Genomic DNA, 16999 nt, shown 5'->3' with positions numbered 1-16999 from the left:
AAAACTTGAGCCTGAATCTCACCCAAGGAAACCCAGACCACAGTGGAATAGATAGGAAGTCAGATATTCAGAGCTTGTTGACCAAACGTGTTAATTCAACAGTGGTCTCCTGTTAAGTAAAGGTAACTGCACAACAACTCCGAGTCTCTATCCCCCATGCATTCCAAAGGGAGAGGCCCTCAGATCCTGAACTATGTGCATCGTCACGCTGCCAGAGCGGCAGCTCCCTGCAGACTAGTACTGGGGAGTTTCTTTCTTTTTGACAGACTTTTAGGTCTTTACTCTTCTTTGCGTTTAGAAGGAATGACTAGAATTTCTTTTTATCACACTGTAGTTTTCCTTCAAGATTTGTTTGGTTGGTTGGTTTTATTGGCAAGCATCAACGCCGCATTACCCGTCGCTTCCCAGTCTTCATCGGGCTGCCGTGAGGCCACTGGAAAGTACAGCGTTATCTGCGCAGGGCTGGGACTGCTCCTTCACCACGGGGTCTGCAAGAAAGCACGGGATGGAAGTGAGCAGAACCAGGGCTGGTCGGTGTGGGAGCGGACACCGCGACAAACCCAGCCCCTCCACAGCGAGGTCACTAGAGGCACACTGCCGGAAGAGTCAGGGTCGGGGGGCAACAGAAATTACAGAATTAGGGTTACAGAAAATCCAGACACTGAAAACCATCAGGGGAAACGCCTTCCTACTTCCTCAGAGTACAAATTCATGGAGAAGAGTGGCCCTGAAACACTAATTTCCCAATGCTCAAAATTTCTACTTATTTTCTTATGTGTTATTTTCCTTGAATATTAACATAATACCCAACCCCCAATCTCTTCAAAGCATATGCAATAAGCACTTTGGAGGAAAGGGTTAATAAAAAGAGCCATTAGAAGAGCCAATTTTAAGCAACAGTAGTTTAAAACATTTTTTATAGAAGTATGCGGTGTGTTCAGAAAAGTAGACAGATCATGAATTACATACTGTAAACATTAGTGTTCTTAATTCAATCTAACTCAAAGGATGAAAATAGCTTTCTGTGCCAGACAAAGACATCGAATTGAACTTAACCTTTTAAACGTGCTGTCTAATGTTTATGGGCCAGTACGTTCAAGACCATATAAAATATAGTGATGTATTCTTCAGGCAAGACTTAGTCAATCTCCAAAGGGGGGAAAAAAGAAGGAAAGATAGCATACTGGTCAAGCAACAGACAAGTTGAAAGTTGTCATCTCAATTTCAAATAGTGAATTGAGACAGGTCACTTAACCTCCCTTATTCTCAGTTTCCTCGGACCGGACTAAATCATCTCACATTGCTGGTAAGAAAGAAGTGTGAGACGTGCTTTATCTATTAGTGGAGAGAACTATATTCATGCAGAACAATATGCAACCACATAAACTGAATATATACACAAATTCTGAAGTGGGACCTAAGAAGTCAGTAATTCAGACAGGATTTCAGTGAGGTCTTTCCATACCTGCTTTCCTTTCCTCAAATTCCTTTATTTATTTAACTCATTTCCTTCTTTAAAATATACTATTGGTTACCTTATTATTTTCCACTAATTACTTGCTTTCTGAGGGGGAAAAAAATCTTTAATTAGGTTTCCATACAAACGTATATATTTGAAAACAAATTTTATATACTTGTGACCTATCAACTCAGGGTCACGGGGAATGGTCAAACAGACCAGACTCAAGGAAGCGACAGCGATGAACACACACACACCTATGGGGATCAAGAAACAGATCTACTAAGTAATCTCAATAGTCTAGAACTAATGAGGCCCAATCCAAGGGCATTCAATCCAAATGCCTACTTTTCTCTTGACTGGCCTCAAAGAGAAAGGGTAGAATTTTTCCTTTAATAAACAAGGCCCCTGCAAAGCGCCTGAAGACTCACAGAAGTACGGGTGCTCCATGGCCTCCTTGGCAGTCAGTCTCTGCTGATGGTCGTATCGCAGAAGCTTGTCCAGAAGATCTAGGGCCTCGGGGCTGACGAGGTGTCTGTTCTCACTATGGATAAAGTTTTCCCAACGTTTCCGTGAATGTCTGAGAAGAAAAGGGAAGCGTGAGTATCCTGAGATTCAACTCAACAAGAATCCTTACATAGTAGGGCTAACACCAACAAAATCTCAGAACACTGCGCTGACTACAGACCCGTTACATCTCCTCCTTACTGGTACCTCCGCCCCCCCACCCCCACCCCGCCCCAAGATACGACTACAGGCTCCTCAAAGAAAACAGTGCTCTGTGACTGACAAATAGAATTAATTAAAACTTCTACATCTGATTTAGAATTTGTGGAACCTTTCTAGATGATTTTTTTATGTCCCAGGCTTTTAGTCAATTATGAGTGAGGCACAGAAGTGACTCAGTAATTTTTATTATTCAGCAGATATATTTAGAGAGTTAGCCTCAGAAACATGGAGGTTCCATAAAATACTGTTTAAAAATTATCAATACATTTACTTTCAACACTATTGTACTGTACCTAAATGCATGCTTTAAAATTTGCTCTGTTATAGAAAATCCATTACACAGAGTAAGAAATTATCTCTTATTCAAAGGAGAATCACGGCTTTCTAAGATTTTCCATTATAATAAGTATATGCTTATACCAGAAAGCTTTTTTTCTGTAACATAATTTTGTCTTACATTTCCCATTGATACACAGGCTCTCTTAGAGAAGGAAAATGATTAGGAGATACACATAAACAATGTCCAAATATCTCAACGTAAGTTTAAAAAACTATACATAGAAAAAAAGGAGGACATTTCAGTTTTGGTGTGAGAAAGGGGTAAGAGCTTTAGAAAGTCGTTCCGGCTAACCTTCCACTTCTGAAACGGGCTAAGTTACAACCCTCTTTCTTTCTCTCTCTTACTTACTGTCCCAGGATATCGTTGAAGTGTGAATCTAGGTCTATGTGATACTTCTTCAGATACCCATACAGCTCATCTGTACCCAGAACCTTGGCAATGCGAACAAGCTGAAACACAAAACAAACTGACCAAATCACTGAGCAAAGAACTCACTGCAAGCCTGTGGGGACACTGAACCAAGGCATTAGAGGACTGCCACATCACTAAACTCTCCAGGGACAGATACAGATTCGAGCCTGGGGCAGACAGGTAGCAGAGCCCAGGACACCAAGTTTATATGAATACAGATTTCCAAACTGCCTTTAAAACGATAACACAGCTTAGGACAATAATCTTCTAGAAGTTGACGATTATGGGGCATTACACTCTAATGACTGGAATCCAGTTTTATTAGACAAGGAGGTGCCTGACTTCATCAGCTCCCTTTGGAAGTTGCGCATAAGACAGCATTATCTATCTTTGGGAACCTGGTAACCATAGACGAACTCTTGTGAGATTCTTTACCCTGAAGAGCAGCTTATATGCAGACACTGAGTGATAGTTAGTGGCTCAAGGATGGCACCCCTATAAAGGGGTGCTGTCCTTTGGCATTTGCCCCCAAATGGATACGAGCCCGGTGGTGGTTGCTCACCTGGTCGTAGTTGTCCTGTCCGTGGAAGAAGGGTTCCTTTCGAAAGATCATGCTCGCTAACATGCAGCCCAAACTCCACATGTCCAAGCTGTAATCATACATCTGGGGAAATAAGGACGACCCGTCAAGTCAAGGGCATTACAAACACAGTTTTCTGATCTGATGCTTTAGGACTCAAAGTAAAAAAAAAAAAAAAAAAAATAGCTGAGGAGAATCTGAAATGATCATTCCGGGGNATGTCCAAGCTGTAATCATACATCTGGGGAAATAAGGACGACCCGTCAAGTCAAGGGCATTACAAACACAGTTTTCTGATCTGATGCTTTAGGACAAAAAAAAAAAAAAAGAGGTAGCTGAGGAGAATCTGAAATGATCATTCCGGGGTGGAATAAAGACTTGGTTTTGAATGTATCCAAACTGACTAAATAAAAACCAGGGAAAAGGAAAAGCCAGGAGAAGCCCTAAGGAACTATAAAAAGCACCCAGAGGCGCTTCGCCAACCATTTTACCTGATAGTCCACAAGGAGCTCTGGTCCCTTGAAGTACCTGGAGGCAACGCGGACATTGTACTCCTGAGCAGGATGGTAGAACTCTGCCAGACCCCAGTCTATCAGTCGCAGCTGCAAACACGACAGAAATAAAACATGTGAAAGAAGGACTTCTCATGTCTGTGCCTCAGAACAAGGCCACATCATATTAGATGATAATTATGTGGCCACGCTGAAAAGTGTCAGCAAGACCACTGGCTAAAAAATTACACTTTCAACAACTGCATAAGAGGTCATTTCTAGAACAAAGCACTTGCTTTTTCTGTTTTTAAATTTGAATTACCCAGAGCTAAGCTTTCTCTCTGGCTGCACGTCGCTACCACTTACATGTGTAACACATTCCCTCATCATTGAGAGCTTTCATTACAGCTCTAGTCATAACTGAAAAGACTGGGGACAGATGCCCCCCTCGAGAATTGAAGCACTGCTCTAACCTCTCATTAATCCAACACTAGTTGGTTCATTTACTCACCAATCAGGGACAAGCAGAATTGAGTATCAAAAACAGGAGGGACCCAAGTATACTTTTAGGGCCAGGCAGATTGGTCTGAGGGGGCATTAAAGCAACAGAACCATCAGCTGAGGTTCTTCCTTGAGGCCCTCCAGAAAACCATGACCACAATAAACAAGTGACACTAGTCAGGGTCAGCTGTCTATTTCCCTGTGTACTAAACGCTTACACAAAGGAGAAACCAACATTGAAGACTGGATAACTAACAGCATCACCAGTCTCAAAGAAACCAGCACAGGTCTCCAGAAACCGCCAGGGTGCTGGCCAGCATGCTGGTCTGCCCTAAGTCTTCCAGGGAAAGGCTGGCTGCTGCCTGGCTGTAATGGTACCTTTTTCTGTTGGTGATCTATCATGACATTGTGAGGTTTCACATCCCTGTGCATGATTCCCTTGCTGTGGCAGTAATCCAGAGCCTATTAGGTAAGAAAGCACAGAGACATGTAAGCAAACCCTCTACCACCCCCCAATGCAATCATATTATTTGTGACAGTTTGAGTTGAACAGTCCCCCAAGAGGCAGCTTACTGTCTGTAACAAAAGAGAAAAAGCACGCTTCAGAAGGCACCCCTTGCTCTCTGTGCACATTACATGAGAGCTAGCAGAAAAGGGGGGCTATGGAGGGGACATCGAGGGCTAGGATGGAGGTTCCCTAAGAAGGGAGAACGACATACTTCTTTAGGCAGTCCTCTCCTACCTGCAGCAGGTAGCAACTGACCAGCCGCCCGGATTTAGAAATCACACGTTAATCAGTTGGTCTAATTTGATGTGTTTTAAACCCAGAGCTGGGAACCTCACTGGAGTCGCCTCTCAGTGGTTCAAACGACATGCAAGAGTCCACGTAGACAGGAAGAATGATATCCAAATATATCTTTCAACGTGGCTTGTTTTTTAGATGTGTCCCATGTGGGTTTCTGGAGTAACACACATTCTAATATATACGTATTATCCTTAGAAACAACCTCTGAGCCAGCTGGTCTTTAAGAATTAGGATTATATTATTACTCTAACGGAGGAAATTGCTTTCTATGACATTGTTGATATGCAGGTAAGATTTTTAAGTTTACAAGTCAATGATTTTTAAAATACTTTATACAGAGTTGTACAACCATTACCACAAATTAGTTTTAGAATTTTTCCATCATTCCAAGAATTTCCCTTAAGCTTCCCTACAGTCAGTCCCCGCTTCCATCTACCTTCTACATCCTCCCTCCCCCTCCTTCCAAACACTGATCTGCTATCTGCTGCTACAGACTTGCCTTTTCTAGACATTCATTAAATAAAATAACTTTGTCTATCTTCTTTCACTCAGCATGTCTCTGAGAATCACCCGAGTTGCTTTTTTTCTCGCTGAGTAGTATTTCACATCACGAATGTACTATTTGACGGACATTTGGGTTGTTCCACTTTTCAGCCATTATGAATAAACTGCTTATGAACATTCATTTATACGTCTTTGAGAGGACATGTGCTTTCATTTCATTTAGGAGGTAGACTCCTAAAGATGGAAGTGCTGGGCTATATGTACATTTACATTAAACTTGTGAAGAATCTGCCTAACTGTTTTCCAAAATGGCTGCACCATTATATGAGGATTCCAGCGTCTTTACATCCTCGCCAAGGCTTTCTGATTATAGCCATTCTAGTAGGTTTAAAGTAGAATCTCATTGTGGTTTTGATTTGTGTTTCCCTACTGAGTGATCAAGTTGAACATCTCGTGTTTACTGGCCATCCTATTATCTTCTCTGGACAAATGCTGATTCAAATCTTTCACCCATTTTTTATTTGGGTTAAGTTTATTTTTTCTTTTACATAATATAAAAATTTCATCTTAAATCTCCCTTTTCTAACACAATATAATTATTTTCATAAATTTCAATGGTAGGCCCTTTGGCTTGTCTTAAAAAGCACTTGAAGCCTACATGAGTCACATGATATACTCCCTGAGGAATAATAATAGCAACCCATAATCTTATGGTACCTACTATGTGCTTGGCACTGAGTGCTCCTGGTGGAGTTTTCCATGGGACAAGATGAGGGTTTCTCAACCTCAGCACTGCTAATGTTTTGTACAGATAATTCTTGTTGTGGGGAGCTGTCCTGTGCACTGTAGATGTTTAGCAGAATCCCTGACCTCTACCACCAGATGCCAATAGCACCCCTCCAATTGTGACCACCACAAATGGTTCCAGACATTGCCAAATATCCCCGGGGGGACAAAGCTGGCCTGGTTGAGAACCAGTGGATCAGACTAGCGAGGGCACTGTATCGACATGTTTATGTGGAAGGGGATACAGAAGCCAGGGAAGGATCCCTAGGATCAGCATTCCAGGAGGAAGCAAACTTTGCTTTCCCCTGACACAAAAGAGCATATAGTGTCTAGTGCTTTTTACAGGGAGGTCAAGAACAGGCAAAACTAAACTATGGTGGCAGAGGAGAGAATATGAGAATTTTCAGAGGAAGGGATACTGAAGAGAAGGGGCACAAGAGAGCCTTTTGGGGGATTCCTAATATTCTCCACCAGCACTGTCCAACAGAACCTTCTGCAATGACAGAAATATTCTATATCTGCACCGTCCAATATGGTAGCCACTAGCTACATGAAGCCACTGGGCATTTGGAAAGTGACTAGGAACCGAATTTGAAATTTTACATAATTTAAATACCTCCATGCGGCAGTAGCTACTACACTGGACAATACAGTTCTGTGTAGATTGGGTGAAGGTTTCACTTATGTAAACCCAAAAAAACTGTTTGCTCAAGATTCATTCACTTCATTTATGTAGGTTCCTCTTCAATTTAATTTTTGTTGTTGTTTTACAACAGCTGTAGCAACATTGCACAGAGGCTTTGTGACAGTGGCTCCTGAGGACAGACCTCCCTGAATCGGAATCAGATCAGACTGTGCAATCCAGTGAACCACTGAGCAATCGCTGTGCAGCCCTCAACCTCAGCTGCTTCTACGTTTTCAATGAAGTTAAGTCATTCCTCTTCCCATCCCGGTTTTCCCCTCCAAAGAGAAAAGCGAGCAAGTGGTCCTTCTGTGGTTTTGCCTCGTCTTTGCCCAAAGGAACTAGGACTACAATACCTGGGATGTGAAAAATACCTGATGAAGGCAAAGCTGAACAAACTCAGTAAGGGAAGGAGTTCTTTTGCCAAGTTCACTAGTCAGACTCCCTGTGGAGTTACTTACATGCATTTAAATTCCTTGGGGAATTATTTCAGTTTTAAAATTTGGTAGTTTCTGACCACTAAGCACGAAAGACATTTTTCAAGTTTCATCTGGGGTTCCATGCCTCATTAGCACAAAGCATATGCCTAGCTGCTACCTCTAGAAAACAGAGGACATCAGACACCGAGTGCCATCTGAGTGACCAGGCTGTGAAGACCTGCGCTGTTGGGATGTCTTTACCTGATCTAAGGACACTGTGCTGGGTTATAAACCTTACCTTTGGTGTGCCAGCCTGCCACAAAACCTTAATATTTTATTTTAAAAAAATAACCAATTGTGAGATCGGGATTGCAGCTTTCATGGGGTGAATGCATGGCTTCTCTGAAAAGCACCTCTAAGAATGGGCTAGCCTGACAGCTGACAGGCCCCAGCTCTGCAAATCTCTTTCCCACTGAGGCCTTCAATGCTAGTCTGGAGAGGACACAGGAAAAGGTGTGATAAACCAAGCTCTACTTTCTTCATCTTTAGGCTCTTACTGACAAAAGGAAAGACCCATTAGACATAAGAGTGAGCCCTTAATTCCACCACGTTGACAAGTGGCTTGTGCAAGTGCTTGAAGAAAACATTCATCTCGTAGAGCTAGTTCTTCAAACCCCTATCCCCTAAAGCTAAGCCTTAAGTTGGTATTTTGTTCCAATAACTGTTCACAGTCCCATCAAAACTCCATCCTGGCAATTTTCTTCAATAATGCCAATACCTTAGTCAGCTCTATATTCTTTCAGAGATTCTTAAATTGAGATCTATCCCCCCACCAAAAAAAGCTTTATATTGTATATTTATACATGTACTGTTGGGATGAGTCCATAGCTTTCAATACATTCTTAGTGACCCATGACCCTGAAAAACTTAGGAACCACTGATCTCTTCCATTTTACGAATATTTTTAGAATTCTTTACCTAGACAAACTAAAACAAATCATTCCTCCATCAATCAGTAGTGCTTGAAAATTTCAGTCTTGGGATTAATAAGTTTCCCAGAAGGGCCAACCATGACCCCTCCCTGCAAGTCAAGGTTAACTAGCCAGGACTAGAAGGGTAAGCTAAAGGATATATGAGGATTACAAGAGATGACAAGAAAAAGATGGCCACGAATGCCTACATCTCTGTATGCATGTCCCTCCACAATGTGACTTCAATGCCCTGCCCATCAGCAGCTGGGGTCTACCTCTCCATCCTTTGAATCTTGGCCACGTGACTTGCTCTGGCCTACGGGGCATTAGCAAACATGACACAAGCAGTGGCTGGAAAACTGCTTACACATCCAGGTTTGCCCTCTTTTGCTGCCAGGAACATCGAGACCACCATGGGAAGGAGCCCAGACTACCCTCCTAGAGGATAAGACCTCGGCTATCCCAGCTGCCACCCCAGGTAAGTGAATGAGGCCATCCTGGGCCATCCTACCCCAGTCAAGGTGACCCAGCTAACTCACAGAATTATGAGCAACAATAGATCATTTTTTTTAAAGTTTGGGTGATTTATTATATGGTGAAACTAGTACATTTTAATTAAGCAATAAAAAGAAACTCCAAGGGCGAACAAGAGCTATGAAGAGGGAGGTTCTAATCTTTGGTAATACGTCCCTGGTAGCCCCCTACTTGGCCATCTTTCTCAGTTCCACTGAAGGTCCCACAATGGAGGCTCAATACAGTAAAAAAACAAAAACAAACCTCACTAAATTCTCTGGGTATCAAGAAATATTCTGCTGGAGTTCTCTTTATCCTTTCAAAAACTTCTTTAATGAATAAGCCTGAAAAGAATTCACTGTTTAGGAATGCCACTTACTTTAAGTAGTTCATACATATAAAACCGGATATCAAAGTCTGTCAGGATCTGGTAAAGTTGCTGAAACAGATTTCAAAAAACAGAAAATTAATTTAGTTTCACTGCATTTTGTCATCCCAAATGTTGGTCATAATTCTCTGTAAATTCAGTGCTTACGTCACTGAAGAATCCCCAAACTTTTTACTATCTCATCTGCAACAAATGGGGACAAAGACCAAAGAGGAGGATCCACTACTTCAGTCTTAAGGAAAAAGAAGGAGGGAATTCCAGGGGAGAAAAACACGTAAGCCAACTTGGATCTCCTAGAAACTTGGTGAATGCTACATGATTCAGCACCCACGATTATTTTTATGGAGATGAAGTCCAAGCTGTCCAGCAGTCCTCAGTCTGCACTTCAAACAAACTAACCCCCCTGTAGAGCATCGTGCACTTTAGAGAACTGCGTTCTGAGCCGAGAGCAGAACCTGAAAACCTTCATCAGCCCATGTGGTAAAATAGCGGCAAGACAGTCTGTAAGAACCATGAAGAAAATGAACTGCTCTAGTATTTGAAGATGGCAAGAAACTTTAAAAGAAAAAAAAAGTAGGTACTGAAAATGATTCCAGGCCAAACTGACATACAAATCAAAGTTTTCATTTTGATAATCCAAAGACCCACACCCACTGGGAGGTTTTTGAAAATTTCAATTTCTAGGAGGCAGAGTGGCATTTATGCATCCAGGTTCATTAAAATCGCAAACCCTTGTCAGAAACTATACTATTAATTTTGATCATCAATTCCAAGTAAGTTTCTTTCCCCATCAGTCCAAGCAGCACTTTCTATAAAACTAGTCAGCACAGTTTTAATAGATATACTGTTTCTCCCTTTATTGGAAGACTCAAGCAATGTAGGGAATCTCTCTCTGGAGCAGAGAACAGCGTGTACAATGTGTCTATGTAAAAGTGGGGCAAAGTAAAACCACACGTTCACATACATTTGGATCTGCAAGAGTGATATGAAGGAGATTGATAAAAAGTGGTTTCACATATATGGGGCAGATGGACAATTGGGCATAGAGGAATAAAGCAGACTTTTCACAACACACCACTTTATATTTTAGATCTATGTAAATATATTACCTATTCAAAAAATTTTTAAGGAAAACAAATTTGCCAAAAATCAAGTTTAACATTTTCTAAGAATACCAGAACTTAGCTTCTTTCTCAAAGGTCCCTTTTTAAATAAGAGGAATTCTCCTTCCAGCTTAGTAAGAATATCTGACTTCATCAAACTCAGGCAGCAGCTAGCTCAGGGCAGCACGGGGAATGAAAATGTCCATTCCAGCATATAGTACTACTGGTGGTGCCAGGTAGCTGCTCGGCTCCTGGAGGCTGACCCTGGCTGGGACTGCACCGCATTCAGGCAGAATGCCACAAGCACGCCACCACTTCTAATCACGAGAGAGTCAACTGCCCAACAGTCAAACACGCAAGTTGTTTTTCTCCCCCAGCACACACCAACCTGTATGTATAGACCCAGGCTGATGATACCAACTCTTTGGGTGTCAAATCAGCTTCTCCGCTGAGAGCTAAGGAGGTCACTCCCAGAGACTATGCCAAGTTGAACCTCAAGTCAACATATAGGCCATGACAGTGAAAAGCACATTTTCTAACCCTCAGAGGGCTGGAATATTTTCTTTCCAGGACAAGTATGGGTTATTTTATTATCTGGACTTTGATCTGTGGAAGACTCTCCTCTCATTCATGTGTATCTATACCAAGTATCTGGTCGAAAGGCATAAAAATAAATGACCTCTGACTGCCAACATAGGATTTCTAGCTACTCCAACTAACACCAATTTTACGTAGTACAAAAACCATTAATGAGTCTAGTGGTTAGGCCTAACACCTTAAAAAGTCCTGAATCACAGGCTGACATTCACTCTTCTCAGGAGCTCTGGGTAGGAGGAGACCAAAATACATCTGTAACATTTTACCACCTGGGCTTCACTTCAGGACTTGCCAGGATCCAAAGTCTGGCTTCCTCCAACTTCTGCAGCTGTCTCCACTGCAGCCCCAGGAGTCCCCCATGTTGATCAAACAAACCTGGGTTTGCAACCTCCATTCTTCCCTCTCTAGTGTCCCCGCCTCCCCCACCCCCAAATCTGGACGACCTTGCCCCTCCCCCTTGCTCGTAAAGTCAAACCCACCCCGTCCAGGCTCCCCAGAGCTGACAGCGGTCACTTCCTTCTCTGAACCCCCATGCTGTTTATTGTCCTCTGTGGTGTTCACAAGACACTAACAGCAGTAGTCACCAGTTTTGGTACTGTTAACACATAACCCCAAGATCCAGAATAAAACCAAGGTCAATATTTTTAGAAATTTAAGGAAGCAGAACAAATCATTAATCAAGCAAATAAAAAAATCACCTGAAAATGTCTTACAAAGAAATGACAAAATAATGTCAACGAGTGGTAATCAAAGTAAACTTTGTTCCCCCATTAAGGAAAGCTTATTGATTTGGTCTGTAAACCATTGTCTCTATACGGGGCTCTAACAGCACTAACAAGGCCCCTCTCCATGTGAGTGACCTAGAAATTCTCTACAGATCAATACGGGCCTACTATCATCTCAAGACAGAGCCCATTTGGAATGTCTTATCAATCTTTAAATTTTCCAAATGACATTCTACTTAAAATGTATATTCATTTTTATTTATACTCCTCCAAAGGCATAGAAAACTGAGAAATGTGTCTCAGCAGAAACTATTTCTACTTCAAAAAGGTACCTAAGCTTCCTTGACACAACTTTGAGTTTGGGAGTTTTCTGTACATTTTTCACTCCAACTTTTAGAGACTGGCTTTTCCTATTCATTTGTTTTGAAGTTTTGTCTTTTGTTCGAAGTATCCCCATGTATCTTTTTATTATCGCTTTGACATATATGAAGCTTTACAGCTGATGATTTCAAGGAGAGATTGACCAAGCCAGTACCTCTAACATGAAATATCAAGAGAAAAAATGAGTAAGGTCATAGAAGATCTGGACTAAATTAACAAGCTTGATATAAACAATGACCATGTACAGGGCCAGCCGAGTGGCTCAGTTGGTTAAGAGCTCGCTCAAGAGTTTGAGCTCTGAGCAACAGCGGTTCGAGTCAAGCCCGAGCTGAGCAGCCGCTGAGCTGCCAATAGGCAGCAGGATGGCTCAGCTTAAAAAAAAAATGACCATGTACTAAAGTCACAAAGCATCAACCATCAACAGATTCCAAATAACAACATTATATAGATAGATCATGTTCTCTGGACACAGTGCAATCAAATTAGGAATCAACAGAAGAAGACTGTTTTTTAAAAAAAATCAAGCGGATCCTGGATCATGTATTCACAAACATACAGCTATGATGATATTCCAGAACAATAACTACTCGGAAACATTTTAATATAGACTCTATGCTGTCTGTTAGATGGCATTATTGTATAAACATTAAATTTCTTTAGTGGTTATGTAAATTGTCCTACCTAGTTCCAGTATTAGCAAATTTAGGAGTAAAGTATCACAATGTCTGAAACTTACTTTAAGACAACTTCAGCAAAAAGATAGTGTGAGAGAGAGATACAGAAGGGAAGGTTGAGGGATGGAGAGAAATAATTGCAAATGTGGCAAAATATGAACTGGTAAGTCTAGGTGACAACTGGTAACAGAAGGGCACTGACTGTGCTACTCTGTCCAACACTCAGTAGGTTTTAAAAATTTCAAAGTAAAAAGTGTGGAGGGGGACCGGCCGAGTGGCGCAATGGTTAAGAACTGGCTTGGGACGCCAGAGGACCCCGGTTCGGATCCCACATATGAGAGCCAGTGACACTGCCCTCCACAGCTAAGATGCTGAACAACAGCTCAACCTGGAGCTGGGCTGCTGAGTCGCCGGCGACGGCGTAGGCTGCAGCCCCTGTGGCAGTGGGTTGCCATGGGCTACCGTGTGTAGCCAGCAGCCAGCGTGAGCGGCCAGCAGGCCCAGTGAGCGGCCGTCCAGAAGCCAGTGACTGATGTGCCTCGCCCGGGAAGAGCGCAATGATGGTGCCAACTTGGGCCAGTGAAGCAACATCCTCCACAACTAGACCGAAGAACAAAAGGACAGCAACTTGTCTGTTCCCCTTCCCCCAATTCCTCAGCACTGTTCCCATCCCCCAATTCCCCAATAAAAATCTTAAAAAAAAAAAAAGTTTGGAGGGAAAACTTCAAATCCACAGTTTGGAAACTGTACTTCTACTTTGAAGATGAGCTAGAGATGAGTTAGTTCCATAACCAGGAAATGTAGCTGAAATGGTGCTTGGGCTTGTATAGACGTAAAGCACACTTGCTACCAAGCAAGAAAGATGGAAACAAATCAAGTAAGTTGACTTCAACTCAAGAAGTTAAGAGAGAAAAACAGTGAAAAACCAAGAAAGAAAAGAATTAAGGGAGGAAGAAGAAACAATAAGGAAGTAATAAAAGAAGCAGAAACAATAAAATAGAAAACGAACAAAAACAGCAACAGAGCAATAAGACCAAAGCCAGTCCTTTGACAGTGTTACTAAGAGCCTCTAGCAACACCGATTTTTTTTTTAAAGGGGAAAGGAAGTAAAGGTACAAATAATGTCAAACGTAAAGGAGAGCACAATTACAGACACATTACAGTTTTTAAGTCCTAAGAGAATTCTATCAAGAACTTTATGCAAGTAAAACTGGAAGTAGATAACTTCAAACATAGGTATTATCCAAATAGACTCAAGAAAAGATAGAAAAATGGGGTAAACCTTTAACCTACAGTATGTTTAAAAAAAAAAAAAGCATAGTCCAAAGTCTCCACCCCCAAAAAACACCCACACCTACCTAAATAATTTTATTTCAATTTGCAGAGAATAGAAAGGAAAACCTGTCCGACTTATTTTATGAAGTTAGTAAAACCCTGATGCCAAAATCAGGACTCTACAGTAAAAGGATATTATAGGTAAAACTTTATGATCAATAAAAATACTGAAAAGAATGGGCTGCAGGCTGTATCACTGTTAATTCACCCCTGATATTAAACCAGGGACAAGCCTTCTCTGGGTGATACCTTAAAACCAGTTATTAATACACTTAACAGTAAAATGAAAAAAAATCACAATGAACTCTCCTAATAAGACAGACACGGGTCAAAAGCAAAAGCCTGAAGGACACCAGGACAATAAACCAACTGGTTTCCCTGTTTGTGGCGTCTCATATTATCTGGAAAAGAAACTAATTTTCCTGTCGTGATTTGCTCTTCCAAAAGAACCATCTGTTACCTGTTATTCAGTGATCTTTTAAGTTAACTAAAACGGCATGACGTGAACAATCACAGGGGACCTCCAGTTTAACATGGCAGGTCAGACACATCCTACCTCTGCTTCTTCCCAAGGCACCTCTAAAATAACAGAAGGAGAAGGGGCTTAACTCACAATAACTAACAGAATGGAATAGACGACAGCATTTTGAAGCTAGAAAACAGATGTCCAGCTGACTCAGCAGACCAAAAAAGCTGAAAATTCTGGCAACAGTGGAGGGGTTTCAAGACACAACTTCACACTGAAGAACTACAGAAAGGCTCAGGAATCGGTGACCCCAGGTATCACCAAAAGAGGGTAACTAATTGAACTGAAAACAGGAAAACACTACACTGAGAGGGGGAACTAGGTGCAAGTCTACATGATATTCCCCAGAGCTCACCTCAACTTGTGGCCCCTAAGATGCCAAAGGCCAGGCTTGAACCCTCGACACAGGAGCTGACCATCAGTGATTTCATTACTCTAAAGTATGAGCAGACATTCAAAATACACGATATTTCAGATAAATGTTACAGAGAACAAAAATAAAAACACACCAAAAAAGGAATTTGGGAGAAAAACAGGGGAAAAAAAAAAAGGCATGAAGAACACATAATGGGGGGAAAAAACTCATATTCTTAGTGAGAAAATAGAAGCTATTACATAAAACATAAAAGAATAGGACACTATTTTTAAAAGTTCAGAGGACAAAATAGACCTTTCAGATATGAAGTCTAACATCCGAATGAGTTCTAGAAAGTGAGAACAAAGAAGGGAAGAAAATCAAAGAACATTAAAAATATTTTTCCAAAACGAAAGGACATGAATTTCTAGATTGAAAAAGCCCAGTAAGTATCCAGAACAAAAGATGAAAGTGACCCATATGGGAAGCATGTCACTGTGAAATTTCAGAGACTGAGAATGAAGAGAAAATCCTAAAAACTCTCAGAAGAAAAAAAAAACAAAAAAAAACAAAAGCCAGATCACAGAAGATGAAACCAGAATGGCTTCAGTGGTTAGGAATGGAACGAGTTCTTCAAAATTCTTAGGAAGTTATTCATTACAACCTAGAATTCTATGTCTTGGCAAAAATACTAATTAGGAAAAAATAAAGATGTTTTCATCTATGCAAGCCTCAAAAAACATTAATTTCCCATGATCCTTTTAAAGAAAGCTCCTAGAGAATGTAAGCCATCAAGACATCCCCTTTGTAAGAAGTTTTCTCTAGGGGATTAAAACCTGATCTTCTGTATGTTAAGTCAACAGAGCAGCCATCAGTTTCAGAAACACAAAATTGTACATGTGTCGCTGGTCAACTGGTAAAAACTCATTAAGGAAGCAGAAGCATTTAAAACTGAAGGATTTCACTATGAAGTTCCAAGAAGACCAACTTTGAAACTTTTGCATTGGAAAAACGTTTAGTTTCAATAAAGCCTGTCCATTTCTGAAGAAATACACACACATATACACCTTGATAAACCTGGGTCATTCACAGCAAAAGTGAGGTCCGCAGAGTACTCTACCAGCTAAACACTACTATACTAGTTAATGAAAACAATTACATCCCACTAGTTCCCTACTGGTTTTTACCTTTAAGGAGTCACATTAACAAGGAAACTTGTTACATATGGGAATGCTACACTGTATACAAAACTTGCCTATTGTTTTATAAGTCATAATGTCCTCTTTTGCTTATTTTTTACTAATTAACCTTATTTTAAAGTGATTACCTAAGAAAATTTAAATGTGAGGATAAGGTTCTTTTATTTTCACCCAAAAGTGCTACTCCTGAGACCAGCATATTTCAACTGCTGATTTGGTTTTGTCCCTAACTTCCATCACAATAAAATCACAAGCCTTTTTTTAAATTCACTGACAGAGTTGTAATCACCTAAAAGTTTTGTAAATGCCCCTAAAAATCAACACTTTTGATTTTTTAAAATATTATTTCTCATATTGGTTTTCATACTGTGTTCTACCATGTCCAATATGCATGGCCCCAAAACTTTATCACAAGTTAAGGTTGTGGTGTTTGGAAAGCAATAAAAACAAATTCATGAAAAACCAGCTTAAAACCATGCTTTTAGAAGAACACTTCAAAGTCTAAATTACTATGCATTATAAATA

At 40.9% G+C, this 16999-nt stretch overlaps 1 protein-coding gene across 1 annotated transcript in view; it reads right to left on the bottom strand.

The window, feature by feature from the left end:
- The window catches only part of CSNK2A2 (casein kinase 2 alpha 2), a 34909-nt gene that overhangs the window by 5564 nt on the left and 12346 nt on the right, over window positions 1-16999 (bottom strand). The window contains exons 5-11 of the mRNA XM_019664484.1: window positions 9571-9630; window positions 4890-4973; window positions 4011-4121; window positions 3502-3603; window positions 2877-2977; window positions 1891-2039; window positions 395-488 (exon numbers count right to left, since the gene is read on the bottom strand). Of these exons, the coding sequence (XP_019520029.1) occupies window positions 412-488; window positions 1891-2039; window positions 2877-2977; window positions 3502-3603; window positions 4011-4121; window positions 4890-4973; window positions 9571-9630 (684 nt within the window). The 3' untranslated portion in view covers window positions 395-411. The remainder of the gene's footprint in view (window positions 1-394; window positions 489-1890; window positions 2040-2876; window positions 2978-3501; window positions 3604-4010; window positions 4122-4889; window positions 4974-9570; window positions 9631-16999) is intronic.

Source organism: Hipposideros armiger, unplaced genomic scaffold (genome assembly GCF_001890085.2).
Source record: "Hipposideros armiger isolate ML-2016 unplaced genomic scaffold, ASM189008v1 scaffold_423, whole genome shotgun sequence".
Classification (NCBI taxonomy): Eukaryota; Metazoa; Chordata; class Mammalia; order Chiroptera; family Hipposideridae; genus Hipposideros; species Hipposideros armiger.
This window is presented reverse-complemented; position numbering and strand designations above follow the sequence as displayed.